Source organism: Palaemon carinicauda, chromosome 1 (assembly GCF_036898095.1).
Source record: "Palaemon carinicauda isolate YSFRI2023 chromosome 1, ASM3689809v2, whole genome shotgun sequence".
Classification (NCBI taxonomy): domain Eukaryota; kingdom Metazoa; phylum Arthropoda; class Malacostraca; order Decapoda; family Palaemonidae; genus Palaemon; species Palaemon carinicauda.
The window spans coordinates 49,536,382-49,564,000 of NC_090725.1; the positions used below are offsets into that span (position 1 = coordinate 49,536,382).

At 43.6% G+C, this 27,619-nt stretch overlaps 1 protein-coding gene across 1 annotated transcript in view; it reads right to left on the reverse strand.

Annotated features, from left to right (window-relative positions):
* The window catches only part of LOC137648150 (ubiquitin-associated domain-containing protein 2-like), an 82,329-nt gene that overhangs the window by 19,820 nt on the left and 34,890 nt on the right, over positions 1 to 27,619 (reverse strand). The window contains exon 3 of the mRNA XM_068381082.1: positions 13,401 to 13,483. Within this exon, the coding sequence (XP_068237183.1) occupies positions 13,401 to 13,483 (83 nt within the window). The remainder of the gene's footprint in view (positions 1 to 13,400; positions 13,484 to 27,619) is intronic.

The window sequence follows — 27,619 nt, forward strand, 5'->3', positions numbered from 1 at the left end:
TTTTACAAATGACCCCCTTCATCAAGTGTATCGATTAGGTTTACCCAAGATAATATTAAATTCAGCCATCCTTTACACTAGCTTTTAACCTTTCTTCTCGTTTCCGACAAAGGTCATATCTGTCCAAATAACATAACATGCAATAAGAAATTCTTTATCCAATTCTAATATTATATTTACCTACTCTCATCTTTTAACTTGTACTATTAGCACATACTCCTTATGGCCCATTTTAATCTACAACAAATTTTTCCGGGTCTCAATTTACTCATCATGATATAAAAATGTCTGTTTCACCTCAGGTTTTGAAACCTCATAATACCACTCCAAAATCACTTTTCTAATCCTACCAAACTGCTTTCCATTATAAATAGCTGCATGTAAGTAATCCTTCAGGATTTTAAAGGACTATCCAAGCTGTACTGATATAGCATACTGATCCCTGATAAGCTTATGGAATATAAGGTATAGGAAGAGTGAATGCAAGAATAGATAAGCACAGTACCAGTACAATATATTAAAGCACAGTACAGTATATTAAAATAATCCAAGAAAAAAGGGGGGATGCATGTGTTCTCAGGTCATACACCATGGCCAAGATGTGAAAAGAAATAAAGAGCTTTAGTAGAGGGTATTAGACACCTAAGTACCAAAGCCTGAAAGTATACTTCCACACTAGCATGAAGAGACATATGAGTAACAAGGTACTCAGTTGGTTTGGAGGATGTAAAAAGAGGATATAGCTTTGGAGAGAAACAGAGAGAATCTGTCAAAAAAATCTGCCACTACAAAGATTTCAAAGAAAAGACATACATTTCATGACGAGAGGTACAGATGACAGCATATAAAAACAAAAAAGGAACACGCTGTTATACCACACGTGCATGCCTGTATAGCTATAGCTATACCCACAGTTGAGAAAGAAGGGGGACATTGAAATGATTATTATTATTATTATTATTATTACTACTACTATCTAAGCCACAACCCTAATTGGAAAAGCAGGATCCTATAAGCCCAAGGCCTCCAACAGGGAAAAATAGCCCAGTAAGGAAAGGAAATAAGGAAATAAACTACAAGAGAATTAGTGAACAATTTAAAAACAGTAGCAACATTAAAATAGATCTTTCATATATAAGCTATTAAAACATAAAAAAAAAACAAGAGGAAAAGAAATAAGATAGAATAGTTTGCCCGAGCATACCCTCAAGCAAGAAAACTCTACTCTAGTGGGATGATAAAAAAACTTTAACCAAATAAAAAAAGTCTAGAAGTAATAAGGGGAAATTAAAGGTGTGGAAATAGTAAATCAGTAAGAGAAAGGGGTAAACACCAGGAAGACATACAAAAGGCAACATATGACAACAATTGGGCAAGAATTTAATGAGTACTAGTGGTGGAATAAAGATATAGTGCTCAGTTATTTGATGGAAGACTTGCAGCTCTGGCTGAGGACAAGCAGGGAAGAGGATACAGAGGCCTTCAAGGAAAATTAGGAAAGGAAGCAGAAGTATGTTTGCAAAGACAATGATGAATATGTGGAGGGAATGAAATTAGAAACTTATTATAACAGAATTTTGATTAATAATATTGAGAATGGGTAGGTAAAAATTGGTAGTTTAACACATACACTCACTTATGGGGCACCAAATGGAAAAAAACACATAAATAATGCTATAAATTTGTATGTTGGGCCTTATAAAGAAATTGAGTTTGGAATTTTAGGTCTGAAAGAGGCTGTTCTCTTTTGATATTTTCTGACTGCTCTTACATGATAGAGTAACAGATTATCCGAATCATCCATTACCTCTTTGAGAGACGATATCGTGAAAGAGTCAAATCCATAATCAGTAAAAGCAGGATTTTGTCTTAACCACAAACTCAAGAACGAAGGAAAAATAAAGTTCTTTCTATCATTTAGAATGAGACACAAGGTAGGTCAGACCATGTAATTTTATAACTCTCTTGGCTGATGCTAAGGAAAGGACAAAGACAGTTCTCAGGGAGAGATCCTTGTCCAGAGCATTATGCATGGGCTCATATATCTACCCAATTAGGAAGACCATTCCACAACTTGGTCACAGCTGGAATAAAACTTCTAGAATACTGTGTAGTATTGAGCCTCATGATGGAGAAGGCCTGACAATTGGAATTAACTGCATACCTAATATTACGAACAAGGATGCTACTGTCCGAGATGATCTGAATGAAAAGGATGGTCAGAAATATGAAAAATCTTATGCAACATGTATAACGAACTAATTGAACAATGGTGCAAGAGATTAATATCCAGATCAGAAATAAGAAATTTAATAGACCCTAAGTGCCTATCCAACAAATTAAGATGAGAATCAGTGACTGAAGACCAGACAATAAAACAATAATTGAAACAAGGTAGACTGAAAGCATTAAAACACTTTTTCAGAATAGATTAATTACCAAAAATGTTGCAAGACTTTCTCAACAAGCCAATTTTTTGTGCAATAAAAGAAGACACAGACTTAATGTGTTTCTAAAAAGTAAATTTGCTGTCGAGAATCACACCTAAAATTTTAATTCATACAGAGTTGAAGAAACATTATCAATGCTGAGATCTAGATGTTGAGGAGTAACTGCCCTTGACCTACTCACAATCATACTTTGAGTTTTCTTTGCATTCAACTTCATGCCCCATACTTGGCACCATGTACTAATTTTAAGTAGATCTCTATAAAGGGAATCAGCAACCCTAGATCTACATTCAGGAAATTGATGCAGAGTAGCCTCATCTACATATGTATTGAGCTTGTTTTCTAGGCCAAACCACATGTCATGTGTATATAGCATGAAAAGTAATGGGACAAGAACACTACCCTGAGGAACACCAGATATAACATTCCTAAACAGTAATCACTATGGTGCCCATCAACAACTAGAGTGGTGTGATTATGTAAATAGCCCTCACACAATCAAAAATTTAGACTAGCATTACAGTCTTAGTTGATTGGTTGAAGAAAGGAGGGGGTATAAAATCAAGAGGAGGAACTTTTTTTTGGTAAAATGTTATTTTCATTAGTAGAATAAATTTTTGAATATACTTACCCGATAATCATGTAGCTGTCAACTCTGTTGCCGACAGAAATCTACGGTCGGGATACGCCAGCGATCGCTATACAGGTGGGGTGTACACAACAGCGCCATCTGTGGTCAGGTACTCCAGTACTTCTTGTCAACACCACCTCAATTTTTTCCTCGGTCCACTGGTTCTCTATGGGGAGGAAGGGTGGGTCAATTAAATCATGATTATCGGGTAAGTATATTCAAAAATTTATTTTACTAATGAAAATAACATTTTTCAATATTAATCTTACCCGATAATCATGTAGCTGATTCACACCCAGGGTGGTGGGTGGAGACCAGCATACATGTTAACAAAGAAGCTAAGTATCCCGTATTTTATTTTATTAGTTATTCAAAAATAACATAAAATAAATAAGTACCTGGTAAGGAAGACGACTTGAACCATTACTCTGCCTTTATTAAGTACGTCTTCCTTACTGAGCGTAGCGGTCCTCTTAGGATGCTGAACGACTCTTAGGTGCTGAAGTATAAAGGGCTGCAACCCATACTAAAGGACCTCATCACAACCTTTAACCTCGGCGCTTCTCAAGAAAGAATTGACCACCCGCCAAATCAACAAGGATGTGGAAGGCTTCTTAGCCGACCGTACAACCCATAAAAAGTATTCAAGAGAAAGGTTAAAAAGGTTATGGGATTATGGGAATGTAGTGGCTGAGCCCCCGCCTACTACTGCATTCGTTGCTACGAATGGTCCCAGGGTGTAGCAGTTCTCGTAAAGAGACTGGACATCTTTGAGATAGAATGATGCGAACACTGACTTGCTTCTCCAATAGGTTGCATCCATAACACTCTGCAGAGAACGGTTCTGTTTGAAGGCCACTGAAGTAGCCACAGCTCTCACTTCATGTGTCCTTACCTTCAGCAAAGCAAGGTCTTCTTCCTTCAGATGAGAATGTGCTTCCCTAATCAGGAGCCTGAATTAGTAAGAAACTGAGTTCTTAGACCTTGGAAGAGAAGGCTTCTTGATAGCACACCATAAGGCTTCTGATTGTCCTCGTAAAGGTTATGACCTTTTTAGATAGTACCTAAGAGCTCTAACTGGGCAAAGTACTCTCTCCAGTTCGTTCCCCACCAAGTTGGACAGGCTTGGGATCTCCTTGAGAAGAACGGCCAAGGACGTGAAGGAAGCTCGTTTTAGCAAAAAACCGAGCTGCAAGGAACATGTAGCCGTTTCAGATGTGAAAACTATGTTCCTGCTGAAGGCGTGGATCTCACTTACGCTTTTAGCTGTTGTCAAGCACACGAGGAAAAGAGTTTTTAATGTGAGGTCCTTAAAAGAGGCTGATTGGAGAGGTTCAAATCTTGATGACATAAGGAACCTTAGGACCACGTCTAGATTCCAGCCTGGAGTGGACAACCGACGTTCCTTTGAGGTCTCAAAAGACCTAAGGAGGTCCTGTAGATCTTTGTTGGTGGAAAGATCCAAGCCTCTGTGGCGGAAAACCGCTGCCAACATACTTCTGTAACCCTTGATCGTAGGAGCTGAAAGGGATCTTACGTTCCTTAGATGTAACAGGAAGTCAGCAATCTGGGTTACAGTGGTACTGGTTGAGGAAACTGCATTGGCCTTGTACCAGCTTCGGAAGACTTCCCCTTTAGACTGATAGACTCTGAGAGTGGATGTCCTCCTTGCTCTGGCAATCGCTCTGGCTGCCTCCTTCGAAAAGCCCCTAGCTCTTGAGTGTCTTTCGAAAGTCTGAAGGCAGTCAGACGAAGAGCGTGGAGGTTTGGGTGTACCTTCTTTACGTGAGGTAGACGTAGAAGGTCCACTCCTAGAGGAAGAGTCCTGGGAATGTCGACCAGCCATTGCAGTACCTCTATGAACCATTCTCTCGCGGGCCAGAGCGGAGCCAACCAACGTCAGCCGTGTCCCTTTGCGAGAGGCGAACTTCTGAAGTACCCTGTTGACAATCTTGAACGGCGGGAATGCATACAGGTCGAGATGGGACCAATCCAGCAGAAAAGCATCCACGTGAACTGCTGCTGGGTCAGGAATCGGAGAACAATACAACGGGAGCCTCTAGGTTATCGAGGTAGCGAACAGATCTATGGTTGGATGACCCCACAGGGCCCAAAGTCTGCTGCAAACATTCTTGTGAAGGGTCCACTCTGTGGGGATGACCTGACCCTTCCGGCTGAGGCGATCTGCCATGACATTCATATCGCCCTGAATGAACCTCGTTACCAGCGTGAGCTTTCGATCTTTTAACCAGATGAGGAGGTCCCTTGCGATCTAGAACAACTTCCACGAATGAGACCCTCCCTGCTTGGAGATGTAAGCCAAGGCTGTGGTGTTGTCAGAGTCCACCTCCACCACCTTGTTAAGCTGGAGGGACTTGAAGTTTATCAAGGCCAGATGAACCGCCAACAGCTCCTTGCAATTGATGTGAAGTGTCCTTTGCTCCTGATTCCATGTTCCCGAGCATTCCTGTCCGTCCAAAGTCGCACCCCAGCCCGTGTCTGATGCGTCAGAGAAGAGACGGCGGTCGGGTTTCTGAACAGCCAAAGATAGACTTCCTTGAGAAGAAAGCTGTTCTTTCACCACGAGAGAGTAGACCTCCTCTCTTCGGAAACAGGAACTGAGACCGTCTCTAGCGTCATGTCCTTTATCCAGTGAGCAGCTAGATGATACTGAAGGGGGGCGGAGGTGGCGTCTCCCTAACTCGATGAACAGGGCCAGCGATGAAAGTGTCCCTGTTAGACTCATCCACTACCTGACTGAGCATCGGTTCCTTCTCAGCATGCTCTGGATGCATTCTAGGGCTTGGTAGATCCTTGGGGCCGACGGAAAAGCCCGAAAAGCTCGACTCTGAAGATCCATACCCAGGTAGACAATGGTCTGGGATGGGACGAGCTGGGACTCCTCCAAATTGACCAGGAGGCCCAGTTCCTTGGTCAGATCCATAGTCCATCTGAGAATCTCCAGACAGCGACGACTTGTGGGAGCTCTTAAAAGCCAGTCGTCTGACGGAGCCGGACACAAGATCATGGTACTGCTGCACAGTCTGTGAACTGTCAACCATGGGGAAGCGAGGAAGTACAGCGACAACCCGAAACTGTCTAGACTGTCTGGGTCGTACAGACAACTCCTTATCGGGTTGCTGAGGTTGCCGCACTGCGTCACAACAAGTCACTTCTGCTGGTTGTTGAACGTCTTCCCAGTGACACACTGACTCCGTAAACAAAAAATCCTCTAACAAGGACTAAGCTTGGACTGCATGTCTTGCAACAAAGCTCAAGGTCTATGGGAGCAGGTGTGGTAACAGACGGGGTTAGCGACTGAAGTGGAACCATTACCCTCCCTGGAAGCATGTTATGCTTAACCCTGGATAGGTACGGTGGGTCGTTTGCGACCCCGAGCGTCAAAAAAAAACAGGTTTTTCTCACGTGACTCACCCCTGTGACTGAATTTGTGGGTGATCGACCTGCAGGAGGTGTCTCCCCTACACGCTCTAGTAGTGTCCAGATGTGCATTGCTGTAGCTGTACTCCTTCCCCGATTTCTGAGACGCGTCGGGGTCGTTCGCGTCCGAGTTTACCCTTCTGAGGTAGTTTGCATAATTATCAAAGTTATTACGTATTATGAAATTGTCGTAGAATGGTGCAACTTGTATAGGTTATCAGTTGTGGAAAGTCTTGGTGGATTGTTTGGCTACCATGTGCATGTTTTTTTTTTTTAGTTAAAATGTCGTTCATCACCACGAGGACCATTTTACTGCGAGTGCCCCTTTTTCATTTTTTTTCATTTTTTTGCCAAGTCATTTTTCCGTAAGATATTGCCAAATAGTGTCGTAAAACTTTTGCTTGTTTAGTGTTGGAAAGTGTGTCTAGATGATCTGGCTACCCATGCATGACTTTGTTTTTGTCAGATACGACGTAGTTATTGGTATATTGGGTATTTAACTGCGGTTACCAATTTCTGTTTTTTTTTCAATATTTGTAAAAATTACTACGTAGTAAGGAATTGCCGTATATTATTCATTTTTTTTTTCATGTTTATGTGTTAGAAAGTGTGCCTTGATGGTTGGGCTAACACGTGCATGTCTTTTTTTTTATCTGAGATGTCGTATATTAGAATGTCGGGCATTTTACCGCGAGTGTCCCTTTTTTAATTTTTTTTAATTTTTTTGCCAAGTCATTTTTCCGTAAGATATTGCGAAATAGTGTCGGAAAACTTTTGCTTTTTTAATGTTGGAAAGTGTGTCTAGATGATCTGGCTACCCATGCGTGATTTTGTTTTTGTCAGATACGACGTAGTTATTGGTATATTGGGTATTTAACTGCGGTTGCCAATTTCTGTTTTTTTTCAATATTTGTAAAAATTTACTACGTAGTAAGGAATTGCCGTATATTATTGATTTTTTTTTCATGTTTATGTGTTAGAAAGTGTGCCTTGATGGTTGGGCTAACACGTGCATGTCTTTTTTTTTTATCTGAGATGCCGTATATTAGAATGTTGGGCATTTTTCCGCGAGTGCCCCTTTTTATTTGTTTTGCATTTTTTTGCTTAGTCATGTTACCGTAAGGAATTGGCAAGTAGTGTCGCAAAACTTATATTTTTATAGTGTTGGAAAGTGTTTCTAGATGATCTGGCTACCCATGCCTATTTTTTTTTAGCCAGATATGGCGTATATATAAGTATGTGTTCGATTTTCCTGTGATTGCCATTTTTTCGTTTTTTCCCATTTCTTTCAAAATTACTACGTACTAAGGAACTATCACAGAGTAATATTTCATTTATATGTTTATTTGTCGGAAAATATGCCTTGATGGTTTGCCTAGCACGTGGCTGAAATTTTTTTTTTCTGAAATGCCGTATATTAGAATGGCCATTTTTCCACGAGTGCCCCTTTTTATTTGTTTTGCATTTTTTTGCTTAGTCATGTTACCGTAAGGAATTGGCAAGTAGTGTCGCAAAACTTATATTTTTATAGTGTTGGAAAGTGTTTCTAGATGATCTGGCTACCCATGCCTATCTTTTTTTTAGCCAGATATGGCGTATATATAGGTATGTGTTCGATTTTCCGGTGATTGCCATTTTTTCGTTTTTTCCCAATTCTTTCAAAATTACTACGTACTAGGGAACTATCACAGAGTAATGATTCCTCTAGATGTTTATTTGTCGGAAAATTTTGTTTACTTTTTTTTTGATTGAATATCATCAAATTTTTTTAGCTAAAATATTGTTTTACATTTTTTTTTTTCGATTTTATTTCCCTTCAAAAAAAATTTTTTGGGTCAGAATTTTAATTTTATAGTCGTAAAATAATCGACAATTATCCAGCAACCCACCATACAATTTTTATGCATATCCAATAATAATTAGATTAGTAAATAACACCTTGAAATTGACATACCCTTCCTACATTTCAAGTGGCAGATTAGGGAGTCTGAGTCAGTGTGGTTGGCGGCCATTTTGTGGACATATCCGAAGCGTAAGCTGCCCTATCTATATATATTCTTGTTCCCTATAGAATTTGTGATATTTTGGTATATTTTTACCTGCATAAATATCATATTATATATTAAATATATGTATTTTTTTACGAAATTTCCAAGTACTCAAAAAATTACCTTTAGATATGGCCCCTGATATAAATGTAATTTACAAAATAATGAAGATTTTTTTACATATTTCTATTTTAGGATAACATATGTTTATTCCCTAAAAAAATTAGCCACTTCCTATTTCATTTGGGTACCCAAAAAAATTCATGAAATTTGGACAATTTTTTTTGGCCAAAAAAAGTTACCCTTTTTTTCTCATTTCAGATCTTCACCTCCATGGGTCTGACTTCATCCAAAATACATCAAGATGTGTCCTAAACATTCAAGAATCAATTCCTAAAAGGATTTGTGTATATATGTATAAACTTTTTTTTTATGAATTTTTATGTCAGGTCTTTTTTTTTTTCTACTTAATTTTTTAAAATATTTATAATAAATAGTTTTTCTGCAGATGAGTAGTATTTATCTTTACAGTTGTTTTAAGCATTCATTGAAGTTTTTTTTGGCAAAAGAAAAAAGGAGGTTACTGCAAAAACTGATTTTTCAAGAATTTTTTTTGGCGTCGGGGTCGTTCGCGTCCGAGTATACCCTTAAAGGGGTGTCCGAGGACCGTACCTATCCAGGGTTAAATAAAAGTCCATAGGAGACTAAGCAGCTAAAGGCTCCTCTCCAAATGACAGAGTCCTCAAGGGAATATCAGAAGGAGGGAGAATAGCACTTTCTCATCTACAGGAACCATATCCGAGAAAAGCTAAGTTCTCTCAGTGAGGGTTTCACTGGTGCAAAAGCAGCAGACCAGAAGGCAACGTTATGAAACTGCTTGACAGTCTTGTGAGTTGGCAACAACCAAAGATGTGTGACTGAGGAGCATGCGGTAAGGTATGCAGAGCATGCTGTATGTAGAGCATGCTGTAAGGTAAGCAGAGCATGTTGCATGGCGTGCGGCTTATGCTGCATGGGATGAGGCTCATGCTGCAAGGGATGAGGCTCATGCTGCATGGTATGAGGCTCATGCTGCATGGGATGAGGCTCATGCTGCGAGGGATGAGGCTCATGCCGCATGCGTTGAGGAGGATGCCGCATAGTATGAGGCTCCTGCCTCATGGGTTGAGGCGGTTGCCGCATAGCATGAGGCTCCTGCCTCATGGTTTGAGGAGGATGCCGCATAGCATGAGGCTCCTCATAGCATGAGGCTCCTCATAGCATGAGGCTCCTCATAGCATGAGGCTCCTGCCTCATGGGTTGAGGAGGATGCCGCATAGCATGAGGCTCCTGCCTCATGGGTTGAGGAGGATGCCGCATAGCATGAGGCTCCTGCCTCATGGGTAGAGGAGGTTGCCGCATAGCATGAGGCTCCTGCCTCATGGGTTGAGGAGGATGCCGCATAGCATGAGGCTCCTCATAGCATGAGGTCCCTGCCTCATGGGTTGAGGAGGATGCCGCAAAGCATGAGGCTCCTGCCTCATGGGTTGAGGAGGATGCCGCATAGCATGAGGCTCCTGCCTCATGGTTTGAGGAGGATGCCGCATAGCATGAGGCTCCTGCCTCATGGGTAGAGGAGGTTGCCGCATAGCATGAGGCTCCTGCCTCATGGGTTGAGGAGGATGCCGCATAGCATGAGGCTCCTCATAGCATGAGGCTCCTGCCTCATGGGTAGAGGAGGTTGCCGCATAGCATGAGGCTGCTGCCTCATGGGTGGAGGAGGTTGCTGCAACGCATGAGGCTACTGCCTCATGGGTGGAGGAGGTTGCCGCAACGCATGAGGCTCCTGCCTCAAGGGTTGAGGAGGTTGCCGCATAGCAAGAGGCTCCTGCCTCAAGGTAAGAGGAGGTTGCTGCATAGCGCTGGTACCTGGCAACTCCCAATGCGGCAGCTCACGCATGGAGGCAGGAGGAGCCTCAACATCATACGTCTGGCAGGGTGGACTGCGCAGAGGTGGAGGAGCGCTCGCAGGAGGAGGTGTGCTAACCTTCTCTGCCTGAAACTCCTGCATCAAAACCGCAAGCTGAGACTGCATTGTCTGCAGCATAGACCACTAGGGTCTATGAAAGACAACAACAAACGGAGCTACTGTCCGTTGAGACTGAGGGTCTAAAACAGCTGGTGCGGCAACAGACGGAGTTACTGCCTGTTGCGGTACCACCTTGCCTCTCTGGGAGGTGTGCAGTTGTCGTACTGCAGCAAGTCCGAACTGACTCAGTGCTAATGGCTACACCTAGGAGTTGGACTTGCGCGGAAGGGACCGACTTGCACTTAAAAGCTGCAAGATTTGGTCCATGGTTTCTGCGAGAAACCTCTTCCGCAGACGAGGAATAAATGGGCTCTCTCGTCTTTGTGTGGGTGGGGTGATCACGTCGGCTACGTGAGTTGGTTACACCCGAAACCACGGAGGGAAACTTCTGTTCGTCGATCAAGGCCTGATGAACCCATAAGTCCTTCGACGTTACATCTCCCCTGGGCTTGGGAGCTTGTAAGAGGTCCCAGACTAGGCGAACAACTGGCACGAACAGACGAACCCTCGAACGCAACACTGTAACACTTTGCGCTTATCACTTTATCACTTTTGATTTTCTGTTTGCACTTATTTCACTGAACTCGAAACTTTAAGTGGTTTGTACCTGAAACACGCAATTCTATCCTTCATTAAAAGTTAGTAATTGCGAAAACAGTATTACAATGTAACAGAAAAACATAATGAAAGATAAATAATTCAGTGGCTGGAAAAGAGACTAAACACTAGATCAAATAAACTACGTTTAAAATCTCTCACCGCATAAAGCCTGGGAACAAGAATAAAACTCTAGAAACGTTTACCTTCTTCCCCTAAAGAGACTAGGGAGAAGAGCAAAAACGATAACAACGTTACCCGCTTGAACGAAACGTTTACCCTCCTCTCTCTCCCTCCGTCTCTATCTCTCTCTCTCTCTCTCTTTTGACTTAGAACCTGAGAGATGAGCCCAATTATATATATCGTTAAAACATATTATTGTTAAAGGAAAAAAAAAAAACTGAAAGATTTCCCAAATAAAAAGTTCCTTTATTAGAATTAAAACCATTTAAGCTAAGAAAGAATGAACAAAACGCTAGAATCGGTTTATTCTTACTGCAACGTGAAACCGTGAATACTCTCTCTCTATCGTAACGATAGAGCGCAAGTTGAACGTTCTGAACGTCAACAACTGCAGAGACAAAACAAAACGTTAGTTCAACTTTGAAAACAGTACGAGACTATCAAAGAAATTCTTTCAAAAACATTAAAATAGCATAAAATGTTAACAGATAAAAACGAAATGACGGGCTCAATGTTAATTAACTTCGGTTCCAAGAAAAGACCGCCTACTATTAGGAAAGGTCGCATATAAACAAAACATAAAAATTAATTTTAATAAGTTTATAATAAAAGGAAGTTAATCGAAGAGGCCTATAAAAGGCGGAGAGATATAAAATAAATCTATAACTTTGTTAAGCAAAATTAAGAAAGAGAGTCTATACTCTCTTCGACACCAACACTTCCGTCTAAGGGAAGGGTCGGCCATTAAAAGTGAAAGAGAGTTCATACTCTCTTCGTCACCAAAATTAAATCAAATTAATTCCAAAAAACTTGCTAAGCTAATGATAAAGCTTCCTGAATAGCGAAGGCTAAACTCTAGAGCAAATACATCACCAAATCGTCAACAATAACTCCAGAATCAACAGCGTATCCATGTAGGTCTAGCCGGAGGCACGACAGAGGAAAAATTGAGGTGGTGTTGACAAGAAGTACTGGAATACCTGACCACAGATGGCGCTGTTGTGTACACCCCCACCTGTATAGCGATCGCTGGCGTATCCCGACCGTAGATTTCTGTCGGCAACAGAGTTGACTGCTACATGATTATCGGGTAAGATTAATATTGAAAAATATCCCTTAGGGGTGATAGATGACCATGTGCTGTACTCTTTGGTAGGATAAACTAATGATTATAACTTCCACATAGTTTATATTTGTAAACGATGTTTCTGGTACATCATACACCACTAAATCCTAGAAATGTTTTGACATACAATGGAAGTCATTGTAGGGAAGGGATTAAGTCCTTTTGCTAGCTGTTATGTGGGAGCACGGAATTGGCTAATTATTAGCTGGACAGGGTCTTCTTGCTCATGAGTTTTCCCATTACCATACAAATAGCCAATGCTGAAACTGCCAGAGATGGGCGACATATGAGCACCATTCACTGTCTCTATGATTCGATTCACCTCTCTTGATATACTGTACTCAGTAGGGTTACGGGAGAAACGTTCAAAGTTAAGCGGTGTTAGCAAGAATCTTGTCAAGTTTTTCGTAATAATCCTCAGTGTGTATAAGGACAAATGCCGAAGTCTTGTCAGCTCGACGTACAGTGACGCCCTCTTGGGTTCTAATGGGCTTGGCAGCATCCCTCACCTCTTTCATGATGATCCCACTTCTCATTTCTTACTTTATACATGCCTATCTATTTTAAAGTTGTTAATGATCTTAAAATATTTTATGATTATCTTTAAAATCATTTTTCATCTTAAGAATATTAGTTATTTCTCTCTTTCCTTTATGTACTGCTGCTTTACCAATTAGAATTGTAGCTTGGATAATGATAATAATAATAATTTAAGATGGAAATATAAGTAACGTAGAAAGAGCACAAGATAGAAGAGTAGAGATTCATTCTGTGTCTAACCATGCAAAAGGAAAACCTGACAGCCATGCTTAACCCATCAACTCTACAAAGCTAACAAACAACTTGCAATTCCTACCTGAAGTAATATATTAGTAGAGACCCACAAACGAAATCCTTTGTATCAACAAAGGATATTTTTGCAGACGCTATTCGCCAAATCTAAAATAAAAGAATTACATATTGATAAAAATATTTTACTTTCACATTGCATAATCCAATATATTAATTGTCAGTCATTATAAAATTACAGGAATAAATTCTATGAATTGAAAGGAATAAACAGGAAAGAAAAATGATATTTTAATTATAAAATAAATTTTTGAATATACTTACCCGGTGAATATATAGCTGCAACTCTGTTGCTCGACAGACAAACTATACGGAAAAAACTCGCCAGCGATCGCTACACAGGTTGCGGGTGTGCCCAACAGCGCCATCTGTCGACCAGATACCCAGCTCTTATGTAAACAAAGACTCAATTTTCTCCTCGTCCCACTGCGTCTCTATTGGGGAGGAAGGGAGGGTCATTTAATTTATATATTCACCGGGTAAGTATATTCAAAAATTTATTTTATAATTAAAATATCATTTTTAAATATTTAACTTAGCCGGTGAATATATAGCTGATTCACACCCAGGATGGTGGGTAGAGACCAGTAATATATGTTTACATTTTATGAGCTAAGAGTTTTTTATTTCATTTTAGAAGTTATCAAAATAACAAAAACAAAATAAATAGGTACCTGGTAAGGAAGTCGACTTGAACAATTACTCTGCCTTTTAAGTACGTCTTCCTTACGGAGCCTCGCGATCCTCTTAGGATGCTGATCGACCCCTAGGAGCTGAAGTATCAAGGGTTGCAACCCATACAACAGGACCTCATCAAACCCCTAATCTAGGCGCTCTCAAGAAATGACTTTGACCACCCGCCAAATCAACCAGGATGCGAAAGGCTTCTTAGCCTTCCGGACAACCCATAAAAAACAACATTTCAAGAGACAGATTAAAAGGATAAGGAATTAGGGAATTGTAGTGGTTGAGCCCTCACCCACTACTGCACTCGCTGCTACGAATGGTCCCAGCGTGTAGCAGTTCTCGTAAAGAGACTGGACATCTTTCAAGTAAAATGACGCGAACACTGACTTGCTTCTCCAATAGGTTGCGTCCATTATACTTTGCAGAGATATATTTTGCTTAAAGGCCACGGAAGTTGTTACAGCTCTAACTTTGTGCGTCTTCTCCTTAAGCAAAGTTCGGTCTTCCTCACTCAGATGTGAATGAGCTTCTCGTATTAACAATCTGATAAAGTCTGACCAAGCATTCTTTGACATAGGCAAGGATGGTTTCTTAACTGAACACCATAAAGCTTCAGATTGGCCTCGTAAAGGTTTAGTACGCTTTAAATAGAACTTAAGAGCTCTAACAGGGCATAAGACTCTTTCTAGTTCATTGCCTACGATCTCCGATAAGCTGGGAATATCGAAAGATTTAGGCCAAGGTCGAGAAGGCAGCTCGTTTTTGGCTAGAAAACCAAGTTGCAGCGAACAAGTGGCTTTTTCCGACGAAAATCCGATGTTCTTGCTGAAGGCATGAATCTCACTGACTCTTTTAGCCAAGGCTAAGCATACCAGGAAAAGAGTCTTAAGAGTGAGATCTTTCAGGGAGGCTGATTGTAACGGCTCCAACCTGTCTGACATGAGGAATCTTAGTACCACGTCTAAATTCCATCCAGGGGTAGCCAAACGACGCTCCTTGGTGGTCTCAAAAGACTTAAGGAGGTCTTGCAGATCTTTATGTTTGGAAAGATCTAAGCCTCTATGCCGGAAGACCGATGCCAACATGCTTCTGTAGCCCTTGATAGTGGGAGCTGAAAGGGATCGTCCTTTTCTCAGGTATAAGAGAAAATCAGCTATTTGAGCTACAGAGGTACTGGTCGAGGATACAGAAACTGACTTGCACCAGTCTCGGAAGACTTCCCACTTCGATTGGTAGACTCTAATGGAAGACGCTCTCCTTGCTCTAGCAATCGCACTGGCTGCTTCCTTCGAAAAGCCTCTAGCTCTCGAGAGTCTTTCGATAGTCTGAAGGCAGTCAGACGAAGAGCGTGGAGGCTTTGGAGTACCTTCTTTACGTGTGGCTGACGTAGAAGGTCTACCCTTAGAGGAAGACTTCTGGGAACGTCTACTAACCATCGAAGTATCTCGGTGAACCATTCTCTCGTGGGCCAGAGGGAAGCAACTAACGTCAACCTTGTCCCTTCGTGAGAGGCGAACTTCTGCAGTACCTTGTTGACAATCTTGAACGGTGGGAATGCGTAGAGATCCAGATGTGACCAATCTAGGAGGAAAGCATCTATATGTATTGCTGCTGGGTCCGGGACTGGAGAGCAATAGATTGGAAGCCTCTTGGTCAGCGAGGTTGCAAAGAGATCTATGGATGGTTAACCCCAAGTGGCCCAAAGTCTCTTGCACACATCCTTGTGGAGGGTCCATTCGGTTGGAATTACAGTACTTGCCCTTTCCGACTGAGACAATCTGCTATGACATTCAAGTTGCCTTGGATGAACCTCGTTACTAGGGAGATGTCTTGACCTTTTGACCAGATGAGCAGGTCCCTTGCGATCTCGTACAACGTCAGTGAGTGGGTACCTCCTTGTTTGGAGATGTACGCCAAGGCCGTGGTGTTGTCCGAGTTACTTCCACCACTTTGCCTCGAAGGAGAGACTTGAAGCTTTTCAAGGCCAGATGTACTGCCAACAGCTCCTTGCAGTTGATATGCATGGTCCTCTGACTCGAGTTCCACAGTCCTGAGCATTCCCGACCGTTTAGTGTCGCGCCCCAGCCCACGTCCGATGCGTCCGAGAAGAGAACGTGGTTGGGAGTCTGAACAGCCAGGGGAAGACCCTCTCTTAGGTTGATATTGTCCTTCCACCAAGTCAGACAAGACTTTATCTTTTCGGAAACCGGGATCGAGACCGCTTCTAGCGTCTTGTCCTTTTTCCAGTGAAAAGCTAGATGGAATTGAAGAGGACGGAGGTGTAGTCTTCCTAGTGACACAAATTGTTCCACGGATGACAGCGTCCCTACCAGACTCATCCACAGCCTGACTGAGCAGCGTTCCTTCTTCAGCATCTTCTGGATGGATAGCAGGGCTTGATCTATTCTGGGGGCTGATCGTCTTGTTGTTCAGCAACGTCCTCGTCAGAGGGTTCCTCATCCAAAAACTGATGAGGAAACGGCAACGGAGTGGGCAACGTCTGGCTCGCTGAGTCCGGTCGCACTGGTGCATGCGTGACGGAGCCGGACGCAACATCATGGAACTGCTGCACAGTCTGTGAACTGTCAACAACCATGGGTGCGCGAGGAAGCACAGCGTCCACCCGAGACTGTCTAGACCGTCTGGGTTGTGCAGTCAACACCATACCGGGTTGCTGAGGTTGACGCACTGCGTCAAAACAAGTCACCTCTGCTGGTTGTTGAACGTCCTGAACGTCAACAACCACCTCCGAGCGTCGCTTAACGTCAACGTGCGGCTGGCAACCCACACTGGGTCGCATCGGTGGAGGAACCACCTCAACTGGCAGACGCGAGAAGGTTACCTCAGCGTCAACAGGGCGCACAACCGACCGGTTGGAAGGTTGTTGGCCAGAAGGTTCGGCAGCAACCTTCTCCGCATTAAAGTCCTTTATCAAGGACGCAAGCTTGGACTGCATGTCTTGCAGCAAAGCCCATTTAGGGTCTACGGGAGCAGGTGCGGCAACAGACGGGGTTAGCGACTGAGGCGGTACCACTTTCCATCCCTGAAAGCCTTGTTTATGCATGACATAATTGTACAGCAAAACTTCAAAGGCTCGAAAACAGCTGTGAAGTTGACCTGTAAAAAACTTGGAGCGTCTCCTGGCCAGGCACCAGGGAGAGTCTACGAGATTTGAGAAGTCTATCTGGGCAGAGGCATGAACTCCCAAGCCGAGAACTTCTCTCGTGTCATATCAGACTCTCGCTCTATAAGCCAGTTTAAAAGAAGGGAAAGCAAAGGCTGTATCCCCCAAACTCCTCCTGGTGATAAACCAGTCGCCTAGCCAACGTAAAGCTCTCTAGGAGAGCGAGAGAGCACTAGCTTAAAAACAACGGCTTCGAAGTAGCTAGGCCTAGTGTAAGCTCTGACGTTTAGGCGAACGAGGAGCAGCAGTTACAAAGAGATCCGGACAAAGATCCTTAAAAAAAATCATCATGATTTAATTAAAGTCCATAGAGGGCTAAGCAGCTTTAGGCTCCTCTCCATCTGACAGAGTCCTCAAGGGAATATCAGTAGGAGGGGGAACAGCAACTTCCTCATCTACAGGAACCTTGTCCGATAAAAGCTGAGTCTCAAGCAAGGGAGAGACCTACCGTGGTGGCAATGCTTAACAAGCAGAGTCCACACTCACTGGTGCATTAGTAGCGGACCAGAACGCAACGTCATGTAACTGCTTGACAGTCTGTGAACTGTCAACAACTGAACTGTCAACCACAACAGGTGCGTGAGGACGCACAGCGTCCACTCGAGACTGCTTTGACTGCCTAGACTGAGCAGTCAAAACAACTCTAGAATGCGGAGGTTGACGCACAGCGTCAAAACAAGTCAACTCCGATTGTTAGCGAACGTCTTGAACGTCAACAGGAGCATCAGCAAGTAGTCCAAATGCGGCTGAAAATCCACACGAGACCGCATCGAGTGTGGTTCTAAACAACCTGACTGACGTGACTTAGCTACGCCAACGTCAACAGGAAGCACAAAGGAACGTTAGGTTGGCTGAAAGCCAGGATATCGATGAGATAAACGGCTAGACTCAACGGACTAATCGGCAGAATAGTCTTCCATAAGGAAGGCAAGCATATTCTGCATGTCTTGCCATACAACCCATTAAGGATCAACGGAAATGGTTGTGGTAAGAGACGAGGGTAAAGTCTGTGACCGCAACACTTTGCCAACAAAAAAGACTCTCGGAGTCTGTGTTACGCTTTTGTTAGGCGGCGAGCAGTTATCCGATGACTGCATAGGGTCAGAGCTGTCCTAATGGCTGTAACCAGGACGCTGGACCTGTCCTGAAAGGACTGACTTTCGCTTAAGGGCTTCGAAACCTTGTGACAGGTTTCTTATGCGAAAAGCCTTCGGATGACGAGGAGAAAAAACGTCTCTCTCGTCTTATGGTAGGGGAGATCTTGGTAAGATACACCCGATACCATAGAGGGAAACGTCTGTTCGTTGATCAAGGCCTCTCGAACCCATAAGTCGTTCGACATTACTTCTCCCCTGTTTGGGAGCTTGCAAGAGGTCCCGGACTAGGTGAACGACAGGCACGAACAGACGAACCCTCGGACGCAACACTGTAACACTTTGCGCAATATCACTTTATCACTTCGATTTTCTGTTTTGCACTTATTTCACTGAAATCGAAACTTTTACTGATTTCTACCTGAAGCACGCAATTCTACCCTTATCAAAAGGTAGTAATTGCGAAATCAGTCGTATAATGCAAGCTCATTAATACCAGCAAAAAACAGAAAACATATTTTAAGATAAAAATTTCAGTGGCTGGGGAAGAGACTAAACACTAGTTCCTTCAAAACTACGTTTTCAATCTCTAACCGCACATAGCCTGGGGACGAGAATAAAAACTAAAAACGTTTTATCCTTTCTCCCCGTACCGAGACTAGGGACGAGAGCAACTCGAGAACAACGTTACCCGCTTGAACGGAACGTTTTCTCTCCTCTCTCTCCCTCCGTCTCTATCTCTCTCTCTCTTTCTCTCTTGATTTCGCACCTAAAAGAAGAGCCCAATTACATTTCGTCAAAAAAACATGTTATTTGACCAAAGGAAAAAACTGAAAGGTTTTTCAATTAAAAAGTTCCTTTAAAATAGAATTTAAAACATTTAAGCATAGAAAAAATGAACAAAACGTCAGAATCGATTTACTCTTTCTGCAAAGTGAAACCGTGATACACTCTCTCTCTATCGTAACGATAGAGCGCATGTTGAACGTCCTGAACGTCAGCAACTGTAGCATAAATAAACTAAACGTTAATTCATCTTTGAAAAAGGTACGAAGACTATTCAAAGAAATTCTTTCATAAAATATTTCATTTAAAAAGTTTTAAATCCTTAGCTCTTTAAAAGCTATTTACGATATAAAGGGCTCAACGTTGATTAACTACGGTTTCCAAGTTAGGACCGCCTACTCTCAGGAAAGGTCGCATATAAACAAAACATTAAAATTTATTTTTATGTTTATTATAAATGGAAAGTTAATCGAAGAGGAAAATCTATAATTAATTTATAACGTGATAAGATAATTACTAAAAGCCTAAACACACTTCCGTCTAAGGGAAGGGTCGGCCATTTAAAAGTGAAAGAAAGTCCATACTCTCTTTGTCACCAAAATTAAATCTATCCAAAATGAGTTCAAGATTTAAGATGAAGATAAAACACCTGCACTGCGAAAGCTCAAACCAGAATATAGTACTTCACCAAATATGATGGGAAAAACTCCAGGTTTCAACAGCGAGTAAAGTACGTCTTGTCGACACGTCGACAGAGAGAAAATTGAGTCTTTGTTTACATAAGAGCTGGGTATCTGGTCGACAGATGGCGCTGTTGGGCACACCCGCAACCTGTGTAGCGATCGCTGGCGAGTTTTTTCCGTAGAGTTTGTCTGTCGAGCAACAGAGTTGCAGCTATATATTCACCGGCTAAGTTAAATATTTAAAAACTGCATTGCTGTACAAGTACAGTATGCATAAGAATGACAAATTTGAAAGTAATCTTTATTTTTCCTAACCACAAAAACTTTGAGCTCTTTATTGGGAATATTCTTTCAGCAAAGCTGAGACTAGCCATAAAACTTTTGGTGAGGGATAACTACCCACCGCTAGTTAGCGAGGGGGGTAGTACCGGCTACCCTGCTCACACACAAACAGACACACACCTGTGTTCTATTGTCACTTTTGATTGTAGGCAGGACTTGCAGGGGGATAGGTATTGGCAGGACTAATTTGTATAAAGTGCTCAAGGTTTGTATGGTAAGAAAAAGTACAAATTACGTTTAAATTTGTCCTGTTTCGTCACTAAATACATACCATTTCGCTCTTTATAGGGAAGACTTGCCCTAAGGTGGGTGGAAGTCCTAATTAACTGCCTGGTTTTTGACCTGGGATGTTCCTCCATGCTATGCATGAGCTTATGGAGACTCACCTTGACAACTCACTAAACTTCTGTGCATATCCAGGTGTAAACGGCCTGAACAACCCATGTGATTGTGTGATAATTAAGCATTGTGACTAGTCCAGGTAAGAACTCTTGGAGACCTAGGACTTCCTTGAACAAACCAATTGACATTGCCCAATTCCCACCTCGCTAGGGGATTGAATAATTAAGAGTTTTCTGGCATCCTGACACCTAAGGTCATTGACGCCAAATGGAAAATGGAGACGTATCAAAAATATGAACACACAGTAATATCTCAGGATATGAAATTAATTAGTTCCGGAGTGACTTTCGTAACATGATTTTTTCATGTACAGTAGTGAGTGCCGTTTTACATGTAAATTGACTAATTTGTTCCAAGCCCTATGAAAACACATCAAATTTTACATTAAGGGTATAACAAGAAGTATATAGAGACAAATACATTTGAATCATTCAATATACCTGTAAATGAAGTAAATATTACCAACTGCCTTCACAAGAATGGGAGTTGGTCAATTATGTCTGATTACACACCAGTAAATACATGAGTAGTCCTAGTTGCTCGCAGTCAAGCACTCCCTCAGTCGCAAGCAACTACTTCCAAAGGACAAGATTAAGATACTGTATATCTTCTGTCAACTTGTCACTCGGGTAGTTGTATGCATATGTCTGGTTACAGATTAATACCGCAGACCAAAAATTTTTTCTATATATATGGAAAATTTCCTCCGATCTTACGGCAGCAATACTATAAGACAGGTAGTGCAAGGCAGAACAAAGATCTAGGCGCGGCCAAATGCTTCTTTGCGCCTGAGAACATCAGTAAATGTTCACCATCGAGACCTCCTTCTCCTTGATGACAGGTATCCCTCACGTGCGTGCATTCGGCCGTGAGGGTAGTACATGCAGCTGGCAAAGCGGACAGCCTTTGTCGGCAGTATTAGCTTACTTGCCGGCATGCAGGTGTGTCAAATCGTAACCTCCCTGTTCAGGGTAAGTGCTCATACACGAGCTTGAGTATCATGAACACATTTCCATGTTATGTTCACCACTAAGGTAGTCCCTGGCATTGCTGGCAGGGACAGTGTGTGGGCCGAAGCTCAACATCATTCCTCAAAAGGAAATTACTGTTCACTAGCTATAGCATTACGAACATGAAAAAGTTTGTGAGCATACTGTATAGCTAACGAAGTGATCAGATCTTTATCAGTAGTAGGGACTTGCCCGCCCTTGGGTGGGACAAGTGTACTTGTAAGCAAATATAAGTTTGCTATCGTTTGTAAATGTAAGCATAAGGTGATTCCATCCCATAGGAAATAGAGGGTTAAAAGAATAACCTCGAAGGGTTATGTCTCACGAGACTGTTGTGCTTTGAGGGCATGACAGAATGAGGCACAGATCACAGGGGATCGGAGACCAACCATGTGAGTGTTCCGATGAGTTCTCTAACCCGTAGAGAGAAGTCCGAGATAATAATTCTGAAGGATTATACTTCCCGAGACTCTTTTCCGAATCACGGTGGGATGTGGCAGCTGCAAGCGGTCAGAAAGCACTCTTTTATGCGGCAATAGCTGGGCAAGGCCATGTCTAATGAGACTCATACAATGATGGCATGTGGCGGCCGCATGCGGTAGGCAGGCATCCTTAATTGAGGCGATAACCCCCAAGAGTTTCGTCTAACAAGACTTGTTTTACAATTCTAGGTTTTTACCTTCCTGGTGAGGTCTGGCAACGTAGGGAGAGCGCACATGCACAACCAAAGTAGCTTGTGTCATCCATTTACCATTTATTATGAAGGTGTTAGCTTGTAAGGCAATTATATACCAAATCCAGTGACACAAATGGTTAGAGACCAAGAGAGGAGGTAACTGATCGCCAATGTCCAAGACATGGTACTTCATTAGTAGTAGTATAGTAGTCAGGCAAACGTCACCGAGTGCTGGTGAACGTTGGTGAACGCTGACGAGACAGTTGTACAGATGTGGAAGCTTGGGTACCCACATGCACAGGCAACTTAAATACCTGTGCATGATACTTTATCTCTCTTTTGTATAGCAAGCTGAAGCTTGCATAGTTACCGCTTACTCATAGTGAGAAGACGAAGTTATAAGACGACGTATTACATAGAAAAATTTGCGCTGTTCTCACTGTACTTGTGTGCTATACAACAAGTCACGAGTGGGCGAGTGAAATATTAAAAGCATAGGATGGTGAGTGTGCTGCACACCCTCTATAGTTGGTGAGTTATGGGATAGGCGCATAGGTATGAGTGTGCACTGAACTCCCTTAACTGTACGTTGTGGGGAGAGGATAGTTTCGCAAGTAACTGTGGTTGGGTGCTGAACTCTCTTAATTGTTCGTTGTAACGAGAGATGGTTTTAGCGCGCAGCTGTGTGTGAGCATTGAACTCCTGGAGTGAGGGAGAGTGAGTAGGTAAGCTCATAGATGGTAGAACTCTGAGCTCCTCGCCCCCTAACCTTACTGGGTGAGGGGTTAAGCAGGCTAGCGCATTAGGGTCACCATTCTCTTGTCAATGAATAGACGTTTCTCTGTCGTAAAAGTTTGAAATCATGAGGCACAAATCCCTAGGGGACTGGCCTCATAAAGCTCCATGAGCTTTGTTATGCTTGGAAAAGGTACGTTGTAGGTAATATCCCCAAAGATAAATAACCTAACGAGAGGCTTCTCCCTTGTAAGAGTTTACAATCCTTTTGTACCCTAAGGGTACAGAGGGAAGGCAGTCTCTCCACCGGACGGGAAAGGGGGTTGGAGGTTAACTTTCCGTCAGAAGGGAAGTTGTCCAGCACCTGGAGGTAGACCTCCAGGCAGCGCTCTCTACTTCACATCAATGAGCTCAGCTCAAGTTAAAGGTCGGCATTGAGAGCTGCCTGTGAAACATAGCCACGGCCAGTTTCTGGGTTGCCCTCATACTCTAGCACTAGGAGGAACGAGGGAGAAGAGTGCTGCAGCTAAGGGCACGAGAAAACTGTTGGTGCATTACCTCCAGATTCTCGGAAAGAATAACCGTGGTTAATCCTTAGGGAGGCAGATGTACACTCCTGCTGAGCCCTTGACTGTAGTACTCTCAAAAACCATTCCTTAGCGGAGAGACCCGAAAGCCCAAGGCAGCTAGGAGTTGCTGCAAGCGGTAACGATAAAGACTCTCCTGGTGGTGGGCACTGCCGCTTCACTAAGGAAAGTGACGATGTCCACACGTAAGGGTTGTCCAAGAGATGCAAGAGGTCTATATCACAAATTATTAGTAATTTGTATTTTTCCTAACATACTTACCGAGAAACACTTTCTTAGGAGTTACCTGGAACCTCCTCTCAAACGACCAGAGTTTTGAGTAGTTTACCCTACTCCCATTTTCTATAGTGGTAGGCCTAGCGGGGGAAAACGTGCCCTGAGGGCAAACCAAGGTAGGCCACATGTTTCCCAGGTCGTAGCCCTTCAGTAAGTTTTATGTAAGAAACAATACTAAAGATCAGTGAGACATCTGGGGGAAGGTTGGGGGAGCCATAACTCGAAAGTGTTTCTCGGTAAGTATGTTAGGAAAAATACAAATTACTAATAATTTGTGATTTGTTCCAACACAGAGACTTACCTCGAAACACTTTCTTAGGAGACTTACACTTTAGGAGGTGGGAGTGCCTCCTAGACAAAGACTCAAATGGAAAGTAGGATAAACTACACAAAGATCTCATTAACTGTGTATATAACACTTACCCTATAAAATTCCTTGATGTGCTTGATGAATTTGGAAGATACTTGAGGTGTCTGACTACTGTTTAAGACCTCCACGGACGATGGACAGTACGAGAAAAAGATAAGGGGAAAACAAAAGATAAGAACACTTGTGTCTAGAGAACTTGTAATTCGCGATTGAACCTGGGGCTTGAGCCGTTAAATCAGTTGGAGCACCGAGATGACTGGCCCAATCGAAAATCCATCCAATGACTTTCTTGTACAATCCTTGAGATAGTGAGCGGTGAATGTTGACTGATTAGACCAAGTTCCCGCTCGAAGAACCTGAGCCACCGACATGTTCTTTTCAAAGGCTAGAGAGGTGCTTAGGCCTCTAACATCATGAGCTCTGGGCTTTCCTGGGACTGAAAGTCCAACACTCGAATAAGCTTGAATTATAACCTGTCTGAGCCAAAAAGAAATAGTATTCTTTGAAATTTTCTTTTTAGTTTTGCCCGTGGATACGAAAAGATTCTTAACTGCAGGATGGAGACTCGCCGTCCTCTTAAGATATTTTCTAATCACCCTGACCGGGCACAATTTAAAGTCTTCTTGATTACCTGAGTTCGGAATTGCAGGGACAGAAAAACCCTCAAACCTAGGATCCCAAACGGAAGGATTCTGGGTCTTGGCGACGAACGATGGAACAAACTTAAAGGAGATCTCTTTCCATCCTCTAGAATGTTCTACTTCATACGACAACCCATGAAGTTCACCCACTCTCTTAGCTGAAGCTAACGCTAGAAGGAAGACAGCTTTGAGTGTAAGATTCCTGTCCACAATATCTTTTAAAGGTTCGAAGGGTGGTTTACTAAGCATGTCTAGCACCCTAGCCAGATCCCATTTCGGAACCCTAGGGGAAGATGGGGGACACGATTGCTCAAAACTCCTGATGAGCATGGAAATGTGCCTGGAAGAACCAAAATCTATACCCCTCAAGAGAAAGACTTGCTCAAGGGCGGCTCGAGCCCCCTTAACCGCTGGAACCGACATGCCCATCTTATCCCTGAGGTGAACTAGAAAATCTGCAATAACGGGCACTGATGCTTCTAAGGGTTCTATCTTCTTAGAAGCGCACCATTTAACAAACATTGTCCATTTCGCTTGGTAGACAGCGGTGGAAGATTTTCTCAAGTAAAGGGACATTCTTCCAGCTGTTTTAGACAAATACCCCTGTCTTTTCAGGAGGTACTGGATAACCTCCAGGCGTGAAGACGAAGGGATTGAGGGTTTCCTTGAAACCTCTGAAAGTGTGGCTGCCTCAGGAGGTCCGGTCTGACGGGAAGAGGCCACGGAGGGAGACTGGCGAGGCTTTTTAAGTCTGCGAACCACTCCCTCTCCGGCCACCAAGGCACTACCAAAGTCCGAGAAGTCGTAGGAGGCTCAGCTACAGGTCTCCTAAAGACGGGACGTCTCGCCGAATGTGGCTTAGGCACGGCGAGTTCCCTCTTTTTGGCCATCTTCTCTGCTACTTCCTCTGCCTTCTTTACGGGGAAAAGCTGCTCATCCCAAACCGAGATGTTCCGAAGAGTTCTTGCCTCTCTGTCGGAGATTTTCCTCGGAAGGTTCTTTAACAGCGAATCTCTTCTCCTCAGTACCCAGTTCGCGGAGAGAGCCAAGGCCTGAAACGTCAGAAACTTAAGGGCACAACCACCGGATCCAAACAACTCAATTCAACGCCTCCCGTTTGGCAGGATCCATTGAGTCTGTTGGAATCTGCGATCCCACTAAGGTGGTGGCCCACCAGACCAGCCATGAAGCAACGTTAACCAGTTCCTTCGACATCTCCTCCATCATAACGGCCTCGGTCTGGGAGAAGTAAATGGGTGCCGTAGAAGCCCTTTCGTCCGAATCACCCAGACATAAAATCTCCAGAACATCCTCCACCTTACTTGCACCATGTGGTCGTCCTTCCAATGCATAGTACTTGCTTTGGGATTTCATTCCCTGCAAGAGTTTAGCCGCACTATACCCTTTAGCAGTCTCTCCATTGCGGGCTATCACTTTGTCAATATGGGCGCGTCCTAATCTTACATCTCTAGCCTCCGGAAGGGCTATAGAGGACTTTTTTGGGCGGGAGCCCCCAAAAACCTATTCAAACCGGAGGTCCAATCCTCCTCTTCCTGCGGTAGAGGCTCTTCCAAATTGCTGTAGCTCCTAATCAAGGAGATCACCCTCCTATACGCGGACTCCTCCGTCGGAAGCGCAGCCTCTTCGTTCGCGTCCTCCGTTCTACGACGGGGAGAGGAATGTTCACGGGCACCTCCGCTTGGACGGGGAGAGGAATGTTCACGGGCACCTCCACTTGGACGGGGAGAGGAATGTTCACGGGCACCTCTGCTTGGACGGGGAGAGGAATGTTCACGGGCACCTCCGCTTGGACGGGACCCTCGGTTCTTCTTTTCCTTAGTGACGGGTGCCTCTGTCAAAAGTCCTCGACGAAGGGACAGGCTCCCTCGTGAAATTGTTCGACGGAGGAGCCCGTACTCGTCTCTCATCTCGATGGGAGGACCCGTCGAGGCTGCCCGTCCTAGGAGACGACTCCCTCCGCTGGGCGGATTGAGTGTCTCTAGGTCGGGACTTATGCCTGCAAGACGAGGTCCCACGGTCATCGGCTGACGCCATGGCGAGGCTACTGGAGGCCCTTCTAGGAGGACTGTCTCCTGCCCGCTTGACCATTGAGCTAGAGGTCTTAGTAAGGTCCCTCAGCTTATTTTCGGGTACGAAGACCCATCTTCCTTGGGGAGAACTAGCTCTCCTGCTCTTTCTCGGCGGAGATCGAGATCTTCTTCTCCTATCTCCTGATCCCGAGGGAGACCTAGAGAGGGATCTCCTCCTCATGGATCATTCTTTCCTCCTTCTACGCCTCTTGCGGCGTTCCTCATCCGACGAGTCTGACCTCCCCGGAAACCTCGACCTCGCAACAGAGGAGCCTCCCTGGACACGTGTTGAGCTCCAGACGTAGACGGCTGCAAGAAATCCTCCGGGATTGCTGATGAAGGAGCCAGAAACGACGACGGACGATCCATGAAAGGGAAGGACTCGCTCAAGCCCTCCTCCATGTCCAACGGAGACCTTAACGGGGTCCTTGGCAAACCCCATCCCAGGGGATCTTCCTGCGGGGAATCTTCTTTATCGACGGCATCTTCCGCAGCCGAAGCGCCCGAGACATCAACCCAAGAACCTGGTGAAGAAAATGGGACATCTTTATTCCACATGGGGTCCTCCCCCGAGACGCGCTCCCCTTGCACAAGAGCAACATCCCGTGGACCCCCACTACACATACTTACAGGCGCCTGGTTCGCCGTAAAAGAAGACGAAAC